We start from the raw sequence: 20,493 nt of genomic DNA, 5'->3' as shown, positions 1-20,493 counted from the left end.
TATGTTATCACACTTTTATATTGACCGCTTGTAGCCGCCGATGAAATTCACGCCGGCCCTAAGATCGTAGATAGCTTCGTCATTCCACCAGCGTCCCCATGTCAGGGTCTTAATTTTATATCAGACTTCCAAATCGTGTATACATCCGCCATTTTGACCGAATAATCCGATTTACTTATCATTTCTATTACCCTGCCGCTTCTGATATAATCATACATCCTTTACTATTACAAAACGTCTTCTAATGATATTCAATGCAATATAACATTTCGACGTTAAAATAGAGCTCACTATATAATCACAGGAAGCCATTCTACATCTTTGTCAATAATATTTTGCCAAATAGCTTGTATGTGTACAAATAGACCTGTGACGTTTTTTGCACATCGATTTACGGTTGTCGTTTGTAAAATGACGCTCAACGGTGGACATTGTTTAGGTTTTATAATGGTAACGTTTTATAAGGCGTCAAAACACCTATTCTGTGTTCAATTTCATGTTAATTCAACGTTCATTACAACTCAACTTACATATAAAAGGTGCGCATGTACACAAATAATAAATAATCTGAAATCAGTCATATACGCTGAAAAGGCACATTACAACGATATTGATTCTTCTACATACATGAAGCTTCAATACACGTGAGTGAAGGATTTGCACAAAATCAAAACCACAAGCATGAACTGTCAAGTGGACACACGCCCTAATGGCATCTATTTGATATTGCAAAATAAGATTCTTGCGCAGTAATTCATAATGCGCCATTAACCTATAAATTGCTATCATATTGAAATGTCAATGACCATCCCTCCTGCACATTCTACAGCATGAAATTGCCGGAGTTCCATCTGACAATGCTTTGTACATAAATCAAGCGTCATTCAGCCATATAGCCTCCTGAAATTTCTTATTCCGGGCCAGACTGCCGACATGATACCGCCAGCAAAGATTTATTTTCCGATGTTGCCATAGTAACGACAAGAAATAATGTAAACAGACATCATGACAGCCCAGGAATAAATTGCCGTTGCCGCGCAATGGCAGTGTGTGAAGGAGTTAATGTTTAATACTATATGAACGATTATGATGTCCTAACTAGCCATTCGTTGTTGCTAATTGTCTCCTCTCCTTCTGCTCTCTGATGGGCAAAGGACAGACGATGAAGCGACAGGTGGTGATCATCATCCATCAGTAAAACCACTGCATACGTTAATGTTCCGTTATGTTCCCGCAGCCGAATAGCGTCTAACCTAACCGTAGATGCTACACCAACTGGTATACGGTAAAAATGTCCCCGGAAAAATGTCCCATGGAAAAAAATGTCCAAGTCTATCATTATTACTAACTTGGTATTGTAATTAATTTCACATCATAATAACACCAGAGACCAAACTTGGTAATACATTTTAATTACAATTTAAATTAACAAATAATGACTATTTGATTTAAAAACTTTGCTTTCATCATTTGTATTATAGATTTAAAATCTTCTTAAATTTGACGTATTAATTGAAGTAATTGTGCATTTACTTTATAACTTTTCATAATTTTCTCCATTAATGTTGATATGTTATTTAGCAACTGTGCATTCAATTCAATAGTAAAATCTTCTTAAATTTAACATATCATGTAATGAGCTCACATATTCTCATAGGAAAAACTAATTAATGCCAAAATTTTTAGGCCTATAATTCTCATGGTCACTCAATGAATTCTTTTTTTAATGGAGTGTGCAATTTACACGATTACCAAGTTTGTTCTCTGGTGTTACTATGATGTGAAATTTACTAAATCAGTAGTGATATACTGAGACATACTTTTCTACCTTATCGGACATTTTTTCCAGGGACATATTTTCCGGGACATTTTTACCTACATTCACATCAACTTTATGGTAGGCAAAAATAACCAAAACGTGGTCATATGTCATTCGATAGTTCTAGAAAGCATCATGACTCTTAAAAGATTGCTACTGGCTACAAGCGCGTGATGATAAAAGATGGAAAAAATTCAAAACCTTTGATTCCATGTTTTCATCATCTTTTATGTAGTATCATCATCTTCTAAAACCTTTAACTATCGAATGACATATGGCCACGTTTTGGGCTTTTCACCTTCCATAATGTTGATCAGTAGGTGGATTTGCGACTGGTTTTAAATAGGTGCTAAAGCCATACAGCACGAAATTAACATGAAGCGGACAAGTTCGTGACTATGGGAACAAGAAACCCTGTTTAGTGAGAAAAATGCTGTTTCGAGTAGCTGAAAAAGAAACACTAACACACAATAACAATCTTTTTCAAATACTGTTGTCCACAAGGTTAATGTCCATATGCAATTAGTGCCAGAAGGTCAAAATTCTAGAATCGGGGTCCACATACATCGTGCCCACAAGTCTGCTTAATCTAAAACTTTATCAGATAGGGTCACTGTCTGATTACGAAAAGGAAGGTGAACATTACAGCAGTTTAACAACCATCAAAAGAAATCAATTAGAAAGCACTTTCAACGTGAAATGACTGACGAGAAATATTGATTTTCATCTAGTTGTATATCAAAAACTTGTATGCCGGGTTGGAAAATGCCATATGTTTTCCCTGAGTGGCTTTCACAACAAAACAACAACTGAACACAACGAAATTTAGAAAAAAAAACATGCAATGATGTTTCTATCGCGAGCCAGTCTCGCCTCGGTTTAATAAAATGGAATAGTCAATCAACGAGTCTACTACAGTTCACGGTAATAATGAATTTCGATAAGACCATCGATTCACGCGCTTAATAATCTCTGTATTTCTTCGATTCGTGGTTATTGACTCTCACACACTTCTTCACGAGTTGGAAATATCTATACATATGCGGCTCTCTATTCATCGGTTGGTACGATAAAGTTACAGGAATCCATACGACCGCAACATTTAATGGATATCAGAATACATCGTATGAATACAAGTCGTTGAGAGGACACAACAATCGATACCCATTTAACATGAATTATTTAAATGGCGAATTCATACATTTGTAAAAAAAAAACAGCTTTACTCCGAATTAGTACTGAACAAACCACTTTCGTTTTGTCCCAGAATTTTGAGTCTTAATCAGTTGACAATTGGCTATCATTTTAGCGAATAGGAAACTGGACATATATTGTTAATAAAGTCATATATTTAGTCATAGCCATACGGCCCATATTTAGAGCAGTCTTTAGAGAGGCTATCCCCTAAAAATTTAGTCTTGAGTTATTGACACTCTGGGTACTGTTAGCTACAATTTTACACAGAAAAAGAGCTTGGTCAAAAACTGCTGATAGCAGTACTGATTTGTCTGTTTACTGTAGTATTTTATACTAAAGAAGATAACCTTACAGCTCGATATCATTCTATATTTAGAAAAGAATAACATGAATTTGAACAAGACCCGGCAGGCTGAAGTTTTTAATGATTTTGGGCCAAATTTTCTGGGACCTAGCCAGAGTTGAGAAACAAGGTATCTTTGAAAGCCTTAATAACTTAGTTCATAAACAAACGCAATGATTAGAGGGAAAACATCACTTTTCATCAAAGCCCACAGATAGCCTTCCTGGGAAGCCAATCGACCTGAATTTGATGAACTATCCCTTGAAACATCTTGTTTCAGCGTATTATGTTTCGAAAGCCCCTGAGAGCATCTCTGCATGGGAATCTCATCAACTGTTTAAACATTTGAATTAAAAAAAAAACTTAATGGCTACTACACGGAATGTTCATTACTCGATAAATTGGAATTTTGAAATATCATTAATTGAAATAGGAATCCACGGACACCACGCCCACTTGGTGAATGCTGAAACTTGAAAAGAAATACTGTGCTATGCCTCAATACATCAACCCATATGCATGAACATATACACAAACTAATGGCCTCGAAAATCATCAAATCATAGAGCATATCATAAGCTACAATTTTGCAATTGGTTGATGTTACAATATATGCATAAGTACCAATATATAAGGAAATTAGTCAAATATCTGTGGAAACCCAAGGGGGCGTTTAAGCCCAGGGTCCAGTTTTACAAAAAGGTTTCACTATTAAATCAATTTAATTTCTTCATTAATTCAGGATATATCGCTATTCGAGTTACAAGTTAAATTTGTTTGTGAAACTGGGCCCTCCACCAAATTTCATATAAATTGGTTTTGTTGGCTCTTAGGATTTCAATGACCGGAATTCCATTTGTCAATCGGAATATCCTAAGTAGCTATCAATTCATGCCTTTAATTCGCCACAGTATGTAATACAAATTGTAGTCCCCTCGGGATTGTAACACAGATACCACATAATTCAGCTATTCAACACCCCTTTGTAAATAACAGAAATCATGAACTTGAAACTCACCATAATCATAGAGAATTTATCAGGAGCTACAATTTTGCAATCGATTGAGTTACAAAATATGCATTGGTACCATTATCTATGGAAATATACCATGTCATTCTGCTATTCAATACCCCTGGTGAAAATGTAGAAACCAATGACCTTGAAACTCACCATAATCACAAAACATAGTATCGTCTGCAAATTCGCCAATGATAAAGGTTCAAAAATATGCATACATATACATATAAACATAGATGGCCACCGTCTATGAAAAATTGACCTAATACCCATCCCATACGTTTAAAAGCTCCTTTGCTAAAATATACCCAATCACGAATTTTCAATAAAAAATGGCAAACTATCAAGGAGCTATAAACCTCAAAACTACAGGTATTTTTGGCCACAACAAAGTCATAGGATGGCCATGCTTCGTCTCATGGACGAAAATTTGTTCTTATGCTGATGGGCCCTAGGGGGGCAAATATACATCAAGGTTTAAATATCAGATATGAAACATCAAGGTGATTGACTGCAGCGTCTTCAAAATTTCACTTGAAAACTTGATTGGCAGGGCAGATACATGTATTTGCCAAATATCAAGAAAACCCATCGAATCAGGCGGGCAGCAGAAGAAAATTGAACACAATAGCCTGTTGGGGCTATGCCCCAAGTGGCCTTAAAATTATGATGGAAGATCCAGTTCGGTCTAATAGTAGCCATTTGTATGAAACATTAGACACATGATGCATTGCCAGCTACCACCAGACATACATTCATTGTGCCATTTAATGTGCAGTGTTCCTCATCAATGTAAAATTCATCCCTTGAGATAGAATGCTTTCAGCACTATCATTTTGCATTATACACAAACCAGCAACAATTACATTGCCTACCATCAAGGTAGTTACACAATATTTCAGAAGAGTTTCAGTTTTACATGAATGCAAAGTGATATTGATGCTTTTTCCTGTTGATACAGTGACTCCCCTAAAAGTGAGAGAAATTATGACAAGGAAAATTGAAAATGCATCAATTCTGACATGTATCAAGTGCTGATTTCGACTGCAATATTTCTGTCATCAATGGAATCCAATTTATTTTCGAGCCTATGGTTAAGTTTTCAAAGAATAAAGACTTAACAAAAAAATGATACCAAGTTGTTTCTTTTAATTGGCCAGGTCACTTTTGTAAACAGCAGTGAGATTTGTATTCACTTCATTTCTATAAGTGCCGGATCTGTTATTGTTACAGGTTGATCAGGATTTTTAAAGAAATAATGTACCAGGGTACATTTGATGAAGCGATTATATTTAATCACAATCAGAGATCTATGCCCGCAACAGATCCAGCAGCGACGATGGAGTGCGCTCAACATGCTACGACTGAAGATTATAAGTGACCTTGGCAATCAGTTGTTAGTCGCAGTGCGCCAATAGGTCACCACGATTATCACTAACTGCATCAATCATTGATCTTTTGAACGATTAGCGGCTATATTAAAGCATAAAATCTCAATGAATAAATAATACCCTCCGGCTCATTCCGCTAGACGGGAAAAAATTACTTCTTTGAAATTGGTTTAGATTTTACTTGCATTCATCACAATAAAACCCACTAATACGCAATAGTTCCAAAATAAAAATGCATAGAAAATTGGTAATGCGCAATAGTTCCGAAATGAAAATGTGTAGAAAATCAGTATCTAAACAAGCACGTGTTGGATTCAAACCACTACTGCCATTTTGTACAAATCAGTGATCGGTTGACAGCACAGCCACGATTCAGCTGCGATCGGTCACAAAAATATTCAACTACAACTCTGCGTGACCAGTTGCAGATCACTGTCGCAGTGGCAAGAACATGCCCAACTTAGCAATATTTTGGTTCCTGGAAATCAGTAGACATGCTCAAGTCACCGCAACAAGTGACTTACCAGTCACTGACCATTACCACCAGTTTCTCAAGATCCAGTAGCTTCTGGTTCTATCATGTCTTTGGAATCCATGGCAGATCCAATACCTATTGAGTGCAGTAGGATTGGCAGACTTTATGTATCCGTAATATGTATTCGAGTTGTAAATAAACAAGTTTAGTTTAACCTTTCAGGAATATCACAAGCCAGTTACAAAATTAACATTGTATATCTGGTTTCACATGGTCAGATATATAGTGGACAAAATTAGCCATGCTTGCTTCAGATAATTCTACTTAAATACTAGATTTACCACTCAGTGAGCGAATGTAAACATTTATCAGAACTTGCGGATATATGTAGGGCCCGATTACTCAAGGCATAGGGCTGTACCACAACACCACAACCCAACATGTAAGATTGATCTTTTCATGCTGTTTGAACCGGCTGCCAGAACCACCGCAAAATGTCGAAGAATAAATATTAGCATAATTAAGTTGAGTTGAAATGATGAACTGCATATGTATTCATTATTGATAGAACAGAAATGACATGACATATGAGCATTATAAGTATTGCTTGTTTGTGAAACCATTTTGTAAATGACAGCTTCAGCTAATGAATATCGCTTTCCCATAACATGTCAAGACAAAAACAATAGCTATTCCGCCCATTAGCCCTTTTGTTTAGGCCATTATGATTCATGTTTCATGTAAAAATCATTAATTCCATTAGCTTAAACCACAAGGGTATGATGAAATACGTATAATCTGTCAAGAGCATGATACGTACATGTAGATATATTTCTAAGCTCTGAATTGTTTTGTCGATTAACTGAATAAAAGAGACGAAAAGCTGGTATGTGAATTGACTGAAGTACCTCGGATGAAAAAGGTGTATCAGTAGAACCTTTATACTAAGATATTTAAAATCATCTGATCAACTGATACAGAGGAATGGAGTGGTTTAATACAAAAATCTGGAAAAGTTGATAGATAACATAGTATAGTGATCGTACGCAATTAATCATCATAAAAATTCGGTAATATCCGTACATGATCATTGTTACCGACCGTTCATAAATTACATACCGGGTACATAAATGTTTGCTGATTTTCACTTATCCTCATGCACGCAATTCTCAGCATAATCTACGTACATAGGGAGAAGCCAATTTTGCACCTCCAATGGATGCTAACATTTATACTTTATGAATAGTCCCTCACAAGAAATTATATCTTCATTATTGACAAGCTGTGCCGATATCTTAATGTATCAATCTGAGGGAACATCTCAAATCTTCTCTAATCAAGTAATCCATAAAAATGGGTTAACAAATGGCTGCGTTTATAAACTTTGCATTATTATTGGCTACTACTATTATACTATGCTTAATGTCTGTCCATATAGCTTGTATAGCAATATCAATATGAATCAATCAGTTGTTACTTGCAATATTGCAAAATTTGTCCATGTTTTTGCAGTTTTATCCAATGAAATCTTATAATAATAATAATGATAATATCTTATATCCAATAAAAAAGGTTTTCAACACCTCTCGCAGATATTTCTCACTCGAGACTCAGAGAGAGACTAGGATCTAAATGATGGTTCTTCGTTCAAAGATGACTAATAACAATAAGACATACTCCCTTACAGATGAATTTGCTTAATGCTGAAAATATGTCTCCGGATTTGTATTAAAGCTTGTAGCTTAATCTGCTACAACAAATCTTCAGGAGACTACACATCATAAATCTGCAGCTTGTCTTAACATCATACGGAAACGTTTCCATATATCGTCGCTATATGGAATTCATTTTCATATAAGGAAAAAAATATGACAGTGGGACTATCATCAGGGAATTTTTAAGAGGATGCCCAGAGCTGAAACTGATGGTAATTGCAGTATATTGCACTCTGAGCAATGTCATACTAGACATTAACTGATGCTTTCATCTATTATAGAGTACTTCCTATTTGTGTCGTCCATTAAGTGCTGTAGATATATTTGGATTCTATCTGTTCTGCCGTTCTGCCACTGCCAGACAAATTTGTGAACACGAAGAACCACAATGCTAGAAAGTGGTGCGATGCTACTTATGTACCACCAGTAGGTCTAAAGTTAAAATGGCCATTTTGAAAGGACAAGTTACTAGATTTTCAATAGGTGTAATCCATGTACCTAGCTCGTCAAAACTACCAACTTTCATGAACATAGCACATCTTTTATAGTGTAACGAGCACCAACAGGAAATTCAAAATCTCTGTCGTGGCTCATCATGAGTGAGAAACTTAATATTGTGTATACACCAAAATCGCATGTAATTTGAATTGTGCAAAGCGCACGTCACACGAGGCAAAATAGAAGGGAATGACTAGATAATTCCACAATGGATATAACTTTTATACCTATTTTTGATAAGTCGAGATCTGTTGTATCATCAGTAAATCGTCTGGTGTGCAACGGAAGTTTGATATACGGGTACATCATTTTAACATGCCCTACTGCATTCCGGACAATTATTCAAAATATAAAAATAAATCAATTTCTTACCCTAGTTTTTATGAAAATCTGAGAGCAAAAAGGAATCCAGCGAAATGTAAAAATGGATATGAAATTGAACGATTTATCAGCCAGCAATGAAACGAAACAATAGATTTTCACTTCAGACAGCAACGGTGAAGTAAGTGTATCTTTTTTAGTTGCCTAGAACAATTACAAACTATTTATGGGAATGATATTGACACATATCGCTAATTTTCTAATTTTCAACTTTTCCATGGTTATATATGGCAGATTTTATCTAACAAAGTCTACTACCAAAATATTGTTTAGGATAATTCCTACAAACATTTCTTTCAACAAAAACACCTATGACGGCTATATTTTTAGTCGTATGCCGATATATTTAGAGTTATAAAAATACATCGATATTTGGCACTGGTCGATGTATAATTGTTCAACTCATGAGGAAAAGGCTTACACTTTGGCATATCAGAAACTCTAACCATATCAATCAATTGGCAGGTCGATCCTGCAAGGATGCAACAGTAGCTGAATCAATTTCGCCAATAATACCAATGAACAACGGGTGCCAACATTGCCGTCGGATAGATTACGAGAAAATACTTTTTCAATATTTGATTCGACATATTCTTGATAAAAATGCACTCGTATGCACTCCGTGAATTCAAGTACGTTGACGCGGGGCATTACAAAATGCGAGCTATTTGTTCATGGCTCAGGGCTAGGGTTATCCCATTCCTCACCTGTTGATCGATAACGTCATGCGTACGTGCATATATTCGCGAAATTCGCAGCATCTATACGAGCTATCATGCGTTTTGTTTTTATCATATCGATCCGCGGGAAGAATTAATACGCTAAATGCGCGCGTTGAAAAACGTCAACCATTGTCGATATATGTGTATACACACCAGATATAGAAATATAGAGTACACAAATTGATCTCAATAGATTTTCTTCGAAAAAAATTGTTTCAATAAATGTTTCAAGTTTGTGAAACATTACGACGTACGTCATGATTCTCTCATGAATGCCCAATCCTAGTAGGCCAACTATCATTACCAATTACGCCCCCCTCCGTAACGTCCTCGGACGTAGGTATATAATTCTTTTACATTTTGATTAAATTTAAATTGAGGAACATTTAACCAAAACGGTGGGGGCCAAACTACAACGACTTATACTACTAGATCAAAACATCTAAATAAAAAATTGATGTTATAGGACTTGAGCAAAATGATATTCGAATTGGTAATGACTAAACTAGAAATGAAAATTTCATGATGGGCTAAAGACGAACGTAAAAACTACTACAGAATGATATCTTTGAATTACGTAGGGAACCATGGAGTCAATGATACTTGGTTAGACCGATGATATATGAATATTCACAGAGAACAAACACGGAATGTAATAGCAGAGAGAGAATGAAGAATGACTCAATAGTCTAGTTCCCTTGGAGACCGGATATTGTCTCTCCCTGGCTGTGAGTATCGATTCACTGGGCTGCACTGTATGTAGCTACTCATCCATCACATAAATACCAAACTATAGTCGATTTCTAGAACTAATCGTCCCTTCATAAAAAAATTACACTTCATTCAATTACTACATACGAAAAACGCATTGATATTTTGCTAAACAGCGAATATTCATCTATGTTACAGAGCCATAGAGAGGACTTAGTGTCCAAGTCTTATCAAAAGGGTAATTTCTCACATGGATAAGATTAAATCTCATAATAAATTTCATAGCCATGCAAGTGCCCTTTTTTTATAAAAGCAATGCGCATTTGTGCTCTTTTCTCAAAAATGTCCCCTTTGTATGTAAATTTCATATGGGCAAATCTTTAACCATTACAGTGCTGACTAATTAATACCCTTCAGTGCAGGAGATAATTTGAAAATTTTGAAAAATTCCACCCTAGTGTATTGAATAACGGGAATACCACTATTGTGCGTCTACACTGCGACGCAGTGTTTCGTTAGTTACTAATATTTCACTATGTTAGACAGGTACTGCCATTTTTCATTAGAGATAAAAATCTCTAATCACATATATACACCGCGATGCGGTGTACTAGCAAAATCCATCACTAATTTATACACTGCACTGTGGTGTAGACACACTGAAAGGGTTAAGATAAAAGCACTGGCTCAGGCATGGATTATTTCCTATTCCTATACCACCTAGAAATCTGTTATTTGTATATCACCTAACAATGGATGATTTCAGTTAATAGTATCGGAACTACATAAATTTCTGATTAAACTATTCAAAATTGTGGTTAATAGGCCATTCACTAATTTTGGAAAATTATCTATTATCAAACACTTGTATTCATCTGACAAGACAATAATTGCTTTGAGAAGGCATTATAAAGAACAGCAACTTTTTCATGAGGTTTTGTAAAAATCTAACAACTGAATATACATGTTTCGAATAACATACTTGAATAACCCCACACATTGTGCGGATCAAATGCTCTTCTATCAACAAGGTTACATGGGGAGGTTGGTTTTTTGTGCAAATTAAATTGTAGTAAACAGATTGATTGTTGGTTAGATTTGGCTTGCGTCAGTAATTTCTCAATGATCTAAATCTCATAAGTGCGTCTTTATTACGTTGCTGGTATGAACACTTACTAGTTCAAATCTAAAATTCATATTCAACGGTTTCACCAATAAACATTTGACGACAGATGCACATGTAGTCACAAAATTCAACAAATCGCTTGGCAAATTCATTTTTCAAGCACTCCAAATAACTTTGAAGGGGAACATTTTACTCGATAATACATCTTTTCAGCAATGTTGTCATAAAGAAAAGTATCGGTATTAATCCGGTTACAAGGCATTTTGAGTGTAGTACGATAACGTTTCAGAAAATAAGAAAATCACTGGATGAATCACGCTTTTCCTACAATCTCATATATTCTAACAAGTCCCTTAATCAGATTACGTACTATACCTGCAAAAAAATATTGCGGATGCAGGTTACGGATGAAAAGACAACATAGTTCCAAGGCAATATCATCTGTAATGATGTCTACAATGATATATATATATATATATATATATATATATATATATATATATATATATATATATATATATTCACTTCCACCTGTTGTGGAAACAAGGCAACTACTGTATGATATGGGGCTAACCATAACATATATAACATACAGGTATAAACTCATCATATGATGCTCTCTTAAGCCAAGCCATCGCATGATATTAGTCTGCGGATGCAATCTTCTTAACAATGAACTAGAGCTATGCAGAAAATGCTTATAATTTCAGTGAACATGAAAAATAAGGGCATAGAGATGATGGAATTGGGAACAGATATTCACCAGCTGGTGGTATGGAAATAAGGATTGTCCAAAAACTGAGTTATATATGAGATGTACTTCAAAAAAACAACATCCTGCAGGATGAGAGGGATTTTTCGAAAATCCTATATGTGCCACCAGTCAGCCATCTTGAAGGCGGATAACACCAAAATCAATAGGGTTCTTGCTGTGTAATACCATATGGACTTTGAAGGATGGAACCAATAATACCGATGATAAACGAATAAGCTAAGCTTAGGTCGACTTATGACCCCTCGTCAGATCATCGGGAGGCTAGTCTATGATTTTTTTCATGTAAATGCCCTATTCTTATCATCCGCGAATAAATTCTGATGATCCAAAAAGTAATGTAAGAAACATTAACCTACGATTTAAACCTTTCTATTCCCGAGATATCGTTCCCAATTTTCAATTTTCTTTAAATGATTAATCATACGTCTAAGTGTGGGCTATGGTCTCAGAATCAGGTGTCCAATTCATTTAAATATCAATTTCTGAATTGAACAGTCAATTATTTCAAAAAGTAAATATCCCCGTTTACCAAGAAGTGTAGATTGTAGTAGCTAGATGGAAATTGAGTGGATGATAACCAAAATATGAAATTCAGTAGATAGCATTTAGTTGCATTCCCAGGAACGATGCAGATATTTTTTCCAATATCATTTTGCACTCCTAATGCACCTCACACATCCGCGTACAAGCAGCTGAAAGGGTTAGGAATTAAAAATATCAATTTTCAACAATGAGTTAAAGACTATATAAGTTGATATAGTAATCTGTGTTCCGATGAATTAAAGCATCAAAATTCCGTACAACGATTGATTTTTCAAACAGAATGCATCCGTTTTCATTAGTAGCCTAAGAACTGTCAAGACGATGCAAAGTAATGTTGAATTATCATGTCTGATTTAACAAACACGTCAACTCTTACTGCTGTATATCTGATAATGACAATATGATGGATACCATTCATCATTGGATATATACATATATATATATACATATATACACACATATATATATATATATATATATATATATATATATATATATATATATATATATATATATATATATATATATATATATATATATATATATATATATATATATATATATATATATATATATATATATATATATATATATCGAAGAAGACATACGATTAATATATAATATATTCACTGTGTCTTATTGCATGGATTTATTGTCTCCACTATGGTCCAATTATCCCTCTCACAGCCATATGCTAGAATAACACGCTGCATTCCGTATACAGTCCTTGTTTGAGGACTGATCAAATTTCCAAAAAGATATCACAGTATTCAACATAAACGAAAGCAGCGAGCAGAAAATGCATGTAAAGCAAATATCAATCAAAATCTATTATCGTTTTAAAATGATATGGCAGCAGAAATGTAGCTATTCTTCCGGTTTGAATGTGTGAATTAGCATAAGACTACAAACTCAGGTTTACATACATAGTTATTCAGAACGGCTGACTGATGATTGACTCTTTATCCTCGCTTTCAATTTCAGCACCCACTGTATGAATTTGCTCACAGTGTTGTGAGCTCACCTAATTATTTTCCTCCATTTCGATACCGCTAAGCGCTGAATATCAGTTCACACGCCACTGAATACCACATCTATCAAGTATGTCCATATCATTCTGGTTTAAATCCATATACTAGTGAAAAACTTAGGAAAACAACAGGCGCTTTTTATCCTTGAAGTTCAAACTCTTCGATTCATTGGCCAAAACTTTAATAGGAGCATTCTAGAATGTATGAATATCATGCGATATGTGACTCCCATATACCCATGGAGACTCGGTCCTCTGAAGATGTCCAATGCCTAGATACTCGAGATAACAGGTAAGAAAGCAAACAAAACCAGCAGGAGTGGAACCTATGATGACTAGTGTGCTGAGTCTTAGCTTCCTACAGCCCAACAAGCAAAAGTAGTTCTTAATGATTTGATTATGATTTGAATAATTGCTTTTTATATGCAACCTCAGACCAGCTAACTGCCCCTGAGTATGATAATGTAATGTTTTTTAACAGACAAAAATATTCTTCTACTAAAAATTCATGATCTAGTCATACTCTACCTTCACTGATGCTTAAATTTTTCGAGGGAGGAAATAGTTTTGACTGCTTAAATGCCTAGAGATGCAGCAGAATGGACAGCAAAATTTCCCACGCCCTTATCATTCAATGTTGTCATCAAATTGCCCAGGCTCCACTGCTTTAACAACTCTCCAAAAAAATTTACAAACTTCATATGAAATGTTGAAATAAAAGAAATTAGTTTTTAAATTGTGCCCTTTTTGCTCAGAAATTGTGTCCTTTTTCAGGTCACGAACAATCCATGATCATTATGATGTTGGACCCTAGAGGGATACGTAGGTCTATACATATAAAACAGCACGACAGTTTGATCAAAATTTCCCTTGAAAACCTTTGGCGAACAATAATGGCTGCCAGTTGGCCATCTTGAATCTGATCAGTCCAGTTTATGGGCTGCAGAGGTGTCTCGGGTAGATACATGTATAAACAAAATATCAAGGCAATCCATAGAAGCCATTTCAAAATTTCAAAAAGTGAATGCAATATCCCTCTAGAGCTGCATCCCAAGTTGGCTAAAAATTGACATCAATTATAAGAATCCTGAAAGTTTGTTGCCATTTTTTAACCCCCTCAGTACCCTAAGATACACATATACACATCCCAATTTCGGTAACCAAACAGTGACGTTCAGTGTTCCGGAACGTCCAAAAACATATATTTACTGTGCCTGGTCGACCTTCATTTCCAATTATTAGGACATTCTTCATATGTCAATTAGGCAAGAAGGTAACTCTAAAACCTACACACTATTCACTAATTACTATGAAGATTATGTTATTCTTTTCATCATATAAAGGCCTTAAAAGTAATGGATGGTTAATCACCATTATTTATAAATACATAATTGTAATAGAAGATTTATTTCATAAGTACACTTTCTTTTCATTTTTCCGTTACCCACAGATGTTGGCAGCCATCTTGAATCATGTGATATCATCAACGCCATTGCTAGGTTGCATATTCATATCTTCCATAATAACCTTCACAATATGCATGGTATATAGGGTGTATATCCAACAATATTCCCAAAATATTACTTTAAAATACGATATCTTTTGGAATTACCTAAAAACATCTGGCACGGGAAACATAAGCTATCAGCAGCGAGAGAGTTAAGATCGTAGATCAGTTTTAATTGAAAAATAAAGGAAACTACTGGTACTTCAATTGAGGAACTCACTTAGATCAGCATGAAATGAAATTCAGCAATATTGCTGTAATGCGTTGAAAGTGATTTCACCTAGACCTATTCAAGAACAAACCAAGGTTTGGAATACCATGCATTAAAACCAATTGGGTCTCAGCAGGAACTGATCGAAGTCTCAACTTGACTTTCCGGAAGTAGCATATATTAGAACTTTGCTTTGAAAATCTGTTCCTAAAACTAGCACACATACGATTTGAACCTATACTGCCATTTTGAACAAGCACGCAATCGCAGCACAGCTGAAATTCGGCCGCTTGGTAGCAGAAGTAATCAGATCGATTACAACTCTGTTTAACCAATCATTGGTCGCTAGTTGCAGCCGCAAATAGTAAAAAGAACTTGCACATCTCAAAGTGACTGGTTACTTTTTGGTCACTGGTATTCGGTAGATATGCCACACTTGAAATACAGTTGCTTCTGGTTACGTATTCGCTTTTATTCAAATCAATAGAAAGACATTAAATGTCAAATGTTTTCTAAAATCCTAACTGATTAGAACAAATCCTCGGTAGAGAGTTCAAATAATTAAAAGTCTATATCTTATATCTTAATATGCTGAATAATTGTAGTACTGCATCATTTGTGACTTGTCTTGAGAAGGGGTATATGTTAACCTGAAACTTATTCAACATGATTTATACATATGAAAAATGAAACTGTTAGTTCTTCTATGGATTATTAGAACAAAGTTTCAATTTGAAAATTCTTTAAAGATAGGGGATGACTTGAACATATGGGACATCCATTTTTAATTGTTTACTCAACATTAATCCTGTAATTGTGCCCTAAAACTCCTTCATATACCTTTATGGCTTGCATGCTAATTGATCTACCCCTAGATTGCTAAAATATCGCGAATAATGTAGTCGAGGTTTTGGGAAAATATGTCATGGAATTAAGCCGTAAATTAGTACAGGCACCATATGTGCAAGAAATTAAGGTTTTGTAAGTGTACAGTTACTTGGTTTTCAAGTGTTAGAACATGTGTACAAATTGAAAAATAATTGATCACAACAAGCACGCATTTATTTCATATACACAGTATAATTTACAGCTAATTGACAGCCACTTTTATTCATAAGAATAAGATACATTAGCAGGCCATATTGCAGAATTCATTCATTGAATTTTGCTGGCCTTTCAAACTTTCGGTGCCAGAAAAAATGAAACTCAACTTTTTCTGAAAACTGACCTTTTGAATTAAATCTGCAAGGCTGAATGCAGAGGTCAGTTCTGACTGAGATAGCAGTCAGACAACTAACTCCTCATGATGGTGAAGCAATTGTCCAATGAGCACGCACAAACCCCATTGGAGATCATTGCTCTAAAAATTTTTCCATCTTGAAGCTTTCTTGACGCACTGTGGTGGCTCTTATGACAGTAAGAATCCACCCCTGATATACAGGCATTTGAATATGGGCTTTGAAAACGGGTAAATATTCAATAATTCACCAGACATATGTTATTCCTACTTCGATAATCCGGCATGTTTTTAATGAATTTACCCATGATGCAACGCGCACCCATAGATATTTGCGGGTAGATGTAAGCATTACAGAGATGAGAGCATTTCCTGCCTTTCTGTATAGTATAGACAGATGAGGGCATGCATTGGATCATGGGTATAACAGTTGCATCATGGATAATTAAGATGGCAACCCTGGTGGAGTTTATATTATAGATTACGATGAATTTTATCGAATTGACGTCCACTAACGTTGATCTTAATTCTCTCATCGGATCGGTGGTTTTCTCTTTGTACCGGAGGTGGGGGCATAGGATTTTGATCAACAGGCACCCAGCCAATGGCCGCGGCCCGTGCAAATGGAAGCCATGCTGCTACTGCAGCCATCTTGAAACCTACAGAAAATAAAGGTTTGTACTATGGCAATCAACTATATAACAGAAAACCAGTAATACGGGTATCACCAGAGCCAGAGGGGGGTCGGAAGACCACAAAACTTAAAATCCAAGTACCGCATTCTTTTTAGTTCCGAATCGTTTATTTCATATCATTTTTAACACACCAACAAGATCAAAGTCAATTCAAGTGCCTGTGCATGATCTTGGTATATTTCTTAAGCATTTAACCTAAATGCTTTAAAAATGGTGATCAAGTGGATTTTGCTAATATGAATATTAGGATGATGTTTTTAGTCATGATTTAGCTCCACAGGTATTAATTAGATATGTAAGTTAGAATGGTGCCTGTTCGGTGATGATCACAGGCTTTAGATTATGTGCGACATAAGGTGAAACAATGAAAGCAGGTTCACCTGTTTCCACTAATATACGTAAATTTGACCTAATGCATACAGCCACTGTATATTTGACGCGTGTATATTTCTTCACTAGAAATGTTCTATTAACATATTGTGTACAAGTACGGTAGCAGTGTTCAGATTTTTGAATAATTGGCATATGTTACAAGTTAGGACAATATGGTAGTAACGGATTTGAACTGCAAACCCGATACACACACAAATATGCTGCACTTACCCTAATGTAGTCATGGTGACAATGGTATACCAAAAAGCTGCAGGAATACTTGTGAATCGTGTATCGCCAACATTTTTCTCGGCATAGAACATAACTGTTGCAAATATTATTATGGCCATGGTTAAGGAGAACAACAAGAATCCGAGTTCGCTGGCACAACTTTTTAGCGTATATCCGAGTATGCGTAATCCTTGCGAGTGTCTTGAAAATTTGAAAATTCTAAATACTCTGAAGACCCGGAGGGTAACGAACGCACCGCTCACATCATCGTTGTCCGTTATCCCAAGTCCGATATAGTACGGTAGGATAGCTACAACATCTATAATACTCATGACGCTGCGCATGAATTTACAGCGGTCAGGAGCCGCGAATAACCGTAACAAATACTCTGCAGTAAAAATCATCACACACGCCGTGTCTAGGCAAAAGAATATCACCTCGAAGCGTTCGCCGCACGGTGGGTTTTCCCGAGTTTCTGGGATCTCGCCGCACGGCACGGTCTCGACCACATTTGCGAGCACCGAGATCGCGATGAAGAAACCAGTCACATAGTAGAATACTAGGGCGGCCGTGCTCGTGTGCGGGTTCTCGAATGCGCGCCACATTCGTTCTTGCATTGTTGTCGTCGGATGTGTATCACCATTCTCCGATGCCTTGTCATCCATCAACCGTTCGCTATTTTCACGTTTTCGATCTTTGTAATCCTCATAGCAACAGTCGCCAATAATGTCCGGCATGATACCAAAAAATGATAACTCTTCGTCATACGCGGAGATACATTCGTGTTTTGGATAATGTAATCGACCCGTTCGGTAATAATTAAGTACATGTCGAAATAAATCTGGGTCCCTGTCGAAGAAATATTCTTTATTTTCTTCATCGAAGAAGAATTCTTTTTCATTTGAGCCCAGCAATGTTTCTGGATATTTCTCTAATGTATTCCGCCACGTTTCGAATTGACGTCCACTAACGTTGATCTTAATTTTCTCATCGGATCGGTGGTTTTCTCTTTGTACCGGAGGTGGGGGCATAGGATTTTGAGCAACAGGCACCCAGCCAATGGCCGCGGCCCGTGCAAATGGAAGCCATGCTGCTACTGCAGCCATCTTGAAACCTACAGAAAATAAGGTTTGTATTATGGCAATCAACTACATAACAGAAAACCAGTAGGCTAATACGGGTATCACCAGAGCCAGAGGGGGGTCGGAAGACCACAAAACTTAAAATCCAAGTACTCCATTCTTTTTAGTTCCGAATCTTTTATTTCATATTATCGAAATTTCACTAATATTTTGCCTTGTTAGGTCCAGAAAACGCTCCTCTCAAGCTTCGAATTTCACACTATAACATAAGAACATTCAAGCAATTTCAAGGATTCAGAAATGCTCATTTCATGCCACCGGCACTCGGCAGATACAGCACAAAATAAAATATGGCATATAGTTCCGCTTTTATTAATTCATACCCCCTTTCAAAAATCCTAGTGACATCCCTGATTATGGATACCATTCGTAGGCCTATGGTAAAATATCGTGACCATACACGCAAATAAAGCTTTTGACAAGTATGGTTAGGTAACAGAAACAGAGCAGTTAAAACTTTAAAAGTGGATGAGATAAAAAGTGAACTATCAATTACGGTACTATGTGTAGCTCTGGCAAGAGACTGATTCACAAATAGATATCTTAAAAATCATGTGCTACCACCGTACCAAAGAACATTATTAGCATAAATCACGATTATTTTTACAGAATTATAGAACTACCGGTATATCAATTTCTCTCACACAGAATTGTAATTCTGTATTCTGTAAATCAATATAAGTAAACGAAAATGAACCATCATTAAGGCCCTATTATTAATTCATTTTTCGAACAACCGCAAATTACACAAACCTTTTCGAAAATTCTAATATCTCTCGATGGAACACGGCTCGTGTTAAACCAATCAAACAGATATCATGAATAATTTTACGAACGTTCAATTGCTACGACTCTTCCAGCAGGCTTCGTCAGCTCTGATGATGCACATAGCGACGCTTTTACCGCCATCATCAATTCCGCAATATCCACTATTAACCAGATATATACTTTACGCGAATAGTGCTTTCCAATCCGGCGCGAAACATTACAATTACCGAATCCCACACCTCCTCAATGCAAGCGTCGCCTAGTATATCTCATAATTGTCACGGTTTCTCGGTCAGAAAACTTGTCAAATGGTATCCAAATGTTCGGAGAGAACTGCAATACGCGAGCCGCTGTTCAGATCGGTAGCCATCAGTCTAGCATCGCGCGCCACTACGCACTGCAACTAATGAACTAAAATATGTGTGCTGTTACTGGCGCGCTGCAATCAATAACTCGGGTATTATCATGTTTAGTGCAGTTACTAGGTTCAATATATCATTCAAATATAGCCCCAATAATGGTTTGGCTGTTTGGCGCTATACGTAATTCCAATACTCGGCATGTCACCAGCGTATATGTATACTTT

General features: G+C 36.1%; 1 protein-coding gene across 1 annotated transcript in view; it reads right to left on the bottom strand.

Moving 5' to 3' along the window:
- Positions 1-20,290, bottom strand: part of LOC141901875 (potassium voltage-gated channel protein Shal-like) — an 80,262-nt gene extending 59,972 nt beyond the window's left edge. The window contains exons 1-2 of the mRNA XM_074789414.1: positions 19,893-20,290; positions 17,998-19,111 (exon numbers count right to left, since the gene is read on the bottom strand). Of these exons, the coding sequence (XP_074645515.1) occupies positions 17,998-19,103 (1,106 nt within the window). The 5' untranslated portion in view covers positions 19,104-19,111; positions 19,893-20,290. The remainder of the gene's footprint in view (positions 1-17,997; positions 19,112-19,892) is intronic.
- Positions 20,291-20,493: the final 203 nt, after the last annotated feature.

The sequence above is a fragment of the Tubulanus polymorphus genome, chromosome 3 (assembly GCF_964204645.1).
Source record: "Tubulanus polymorphus chromosome 3, tnTubPoly1.2, whole genome shotgun sequence".
NCBI lineage: Eukaryota > Metazoa > Nemertea > Palaeonemertea > Tubulaniformes > Tubulanidae > Tubulanus > Tubulanus polymorphus.
This window is presented reverse-complemented; position numbering and strand designations above follow the sequence as displayed.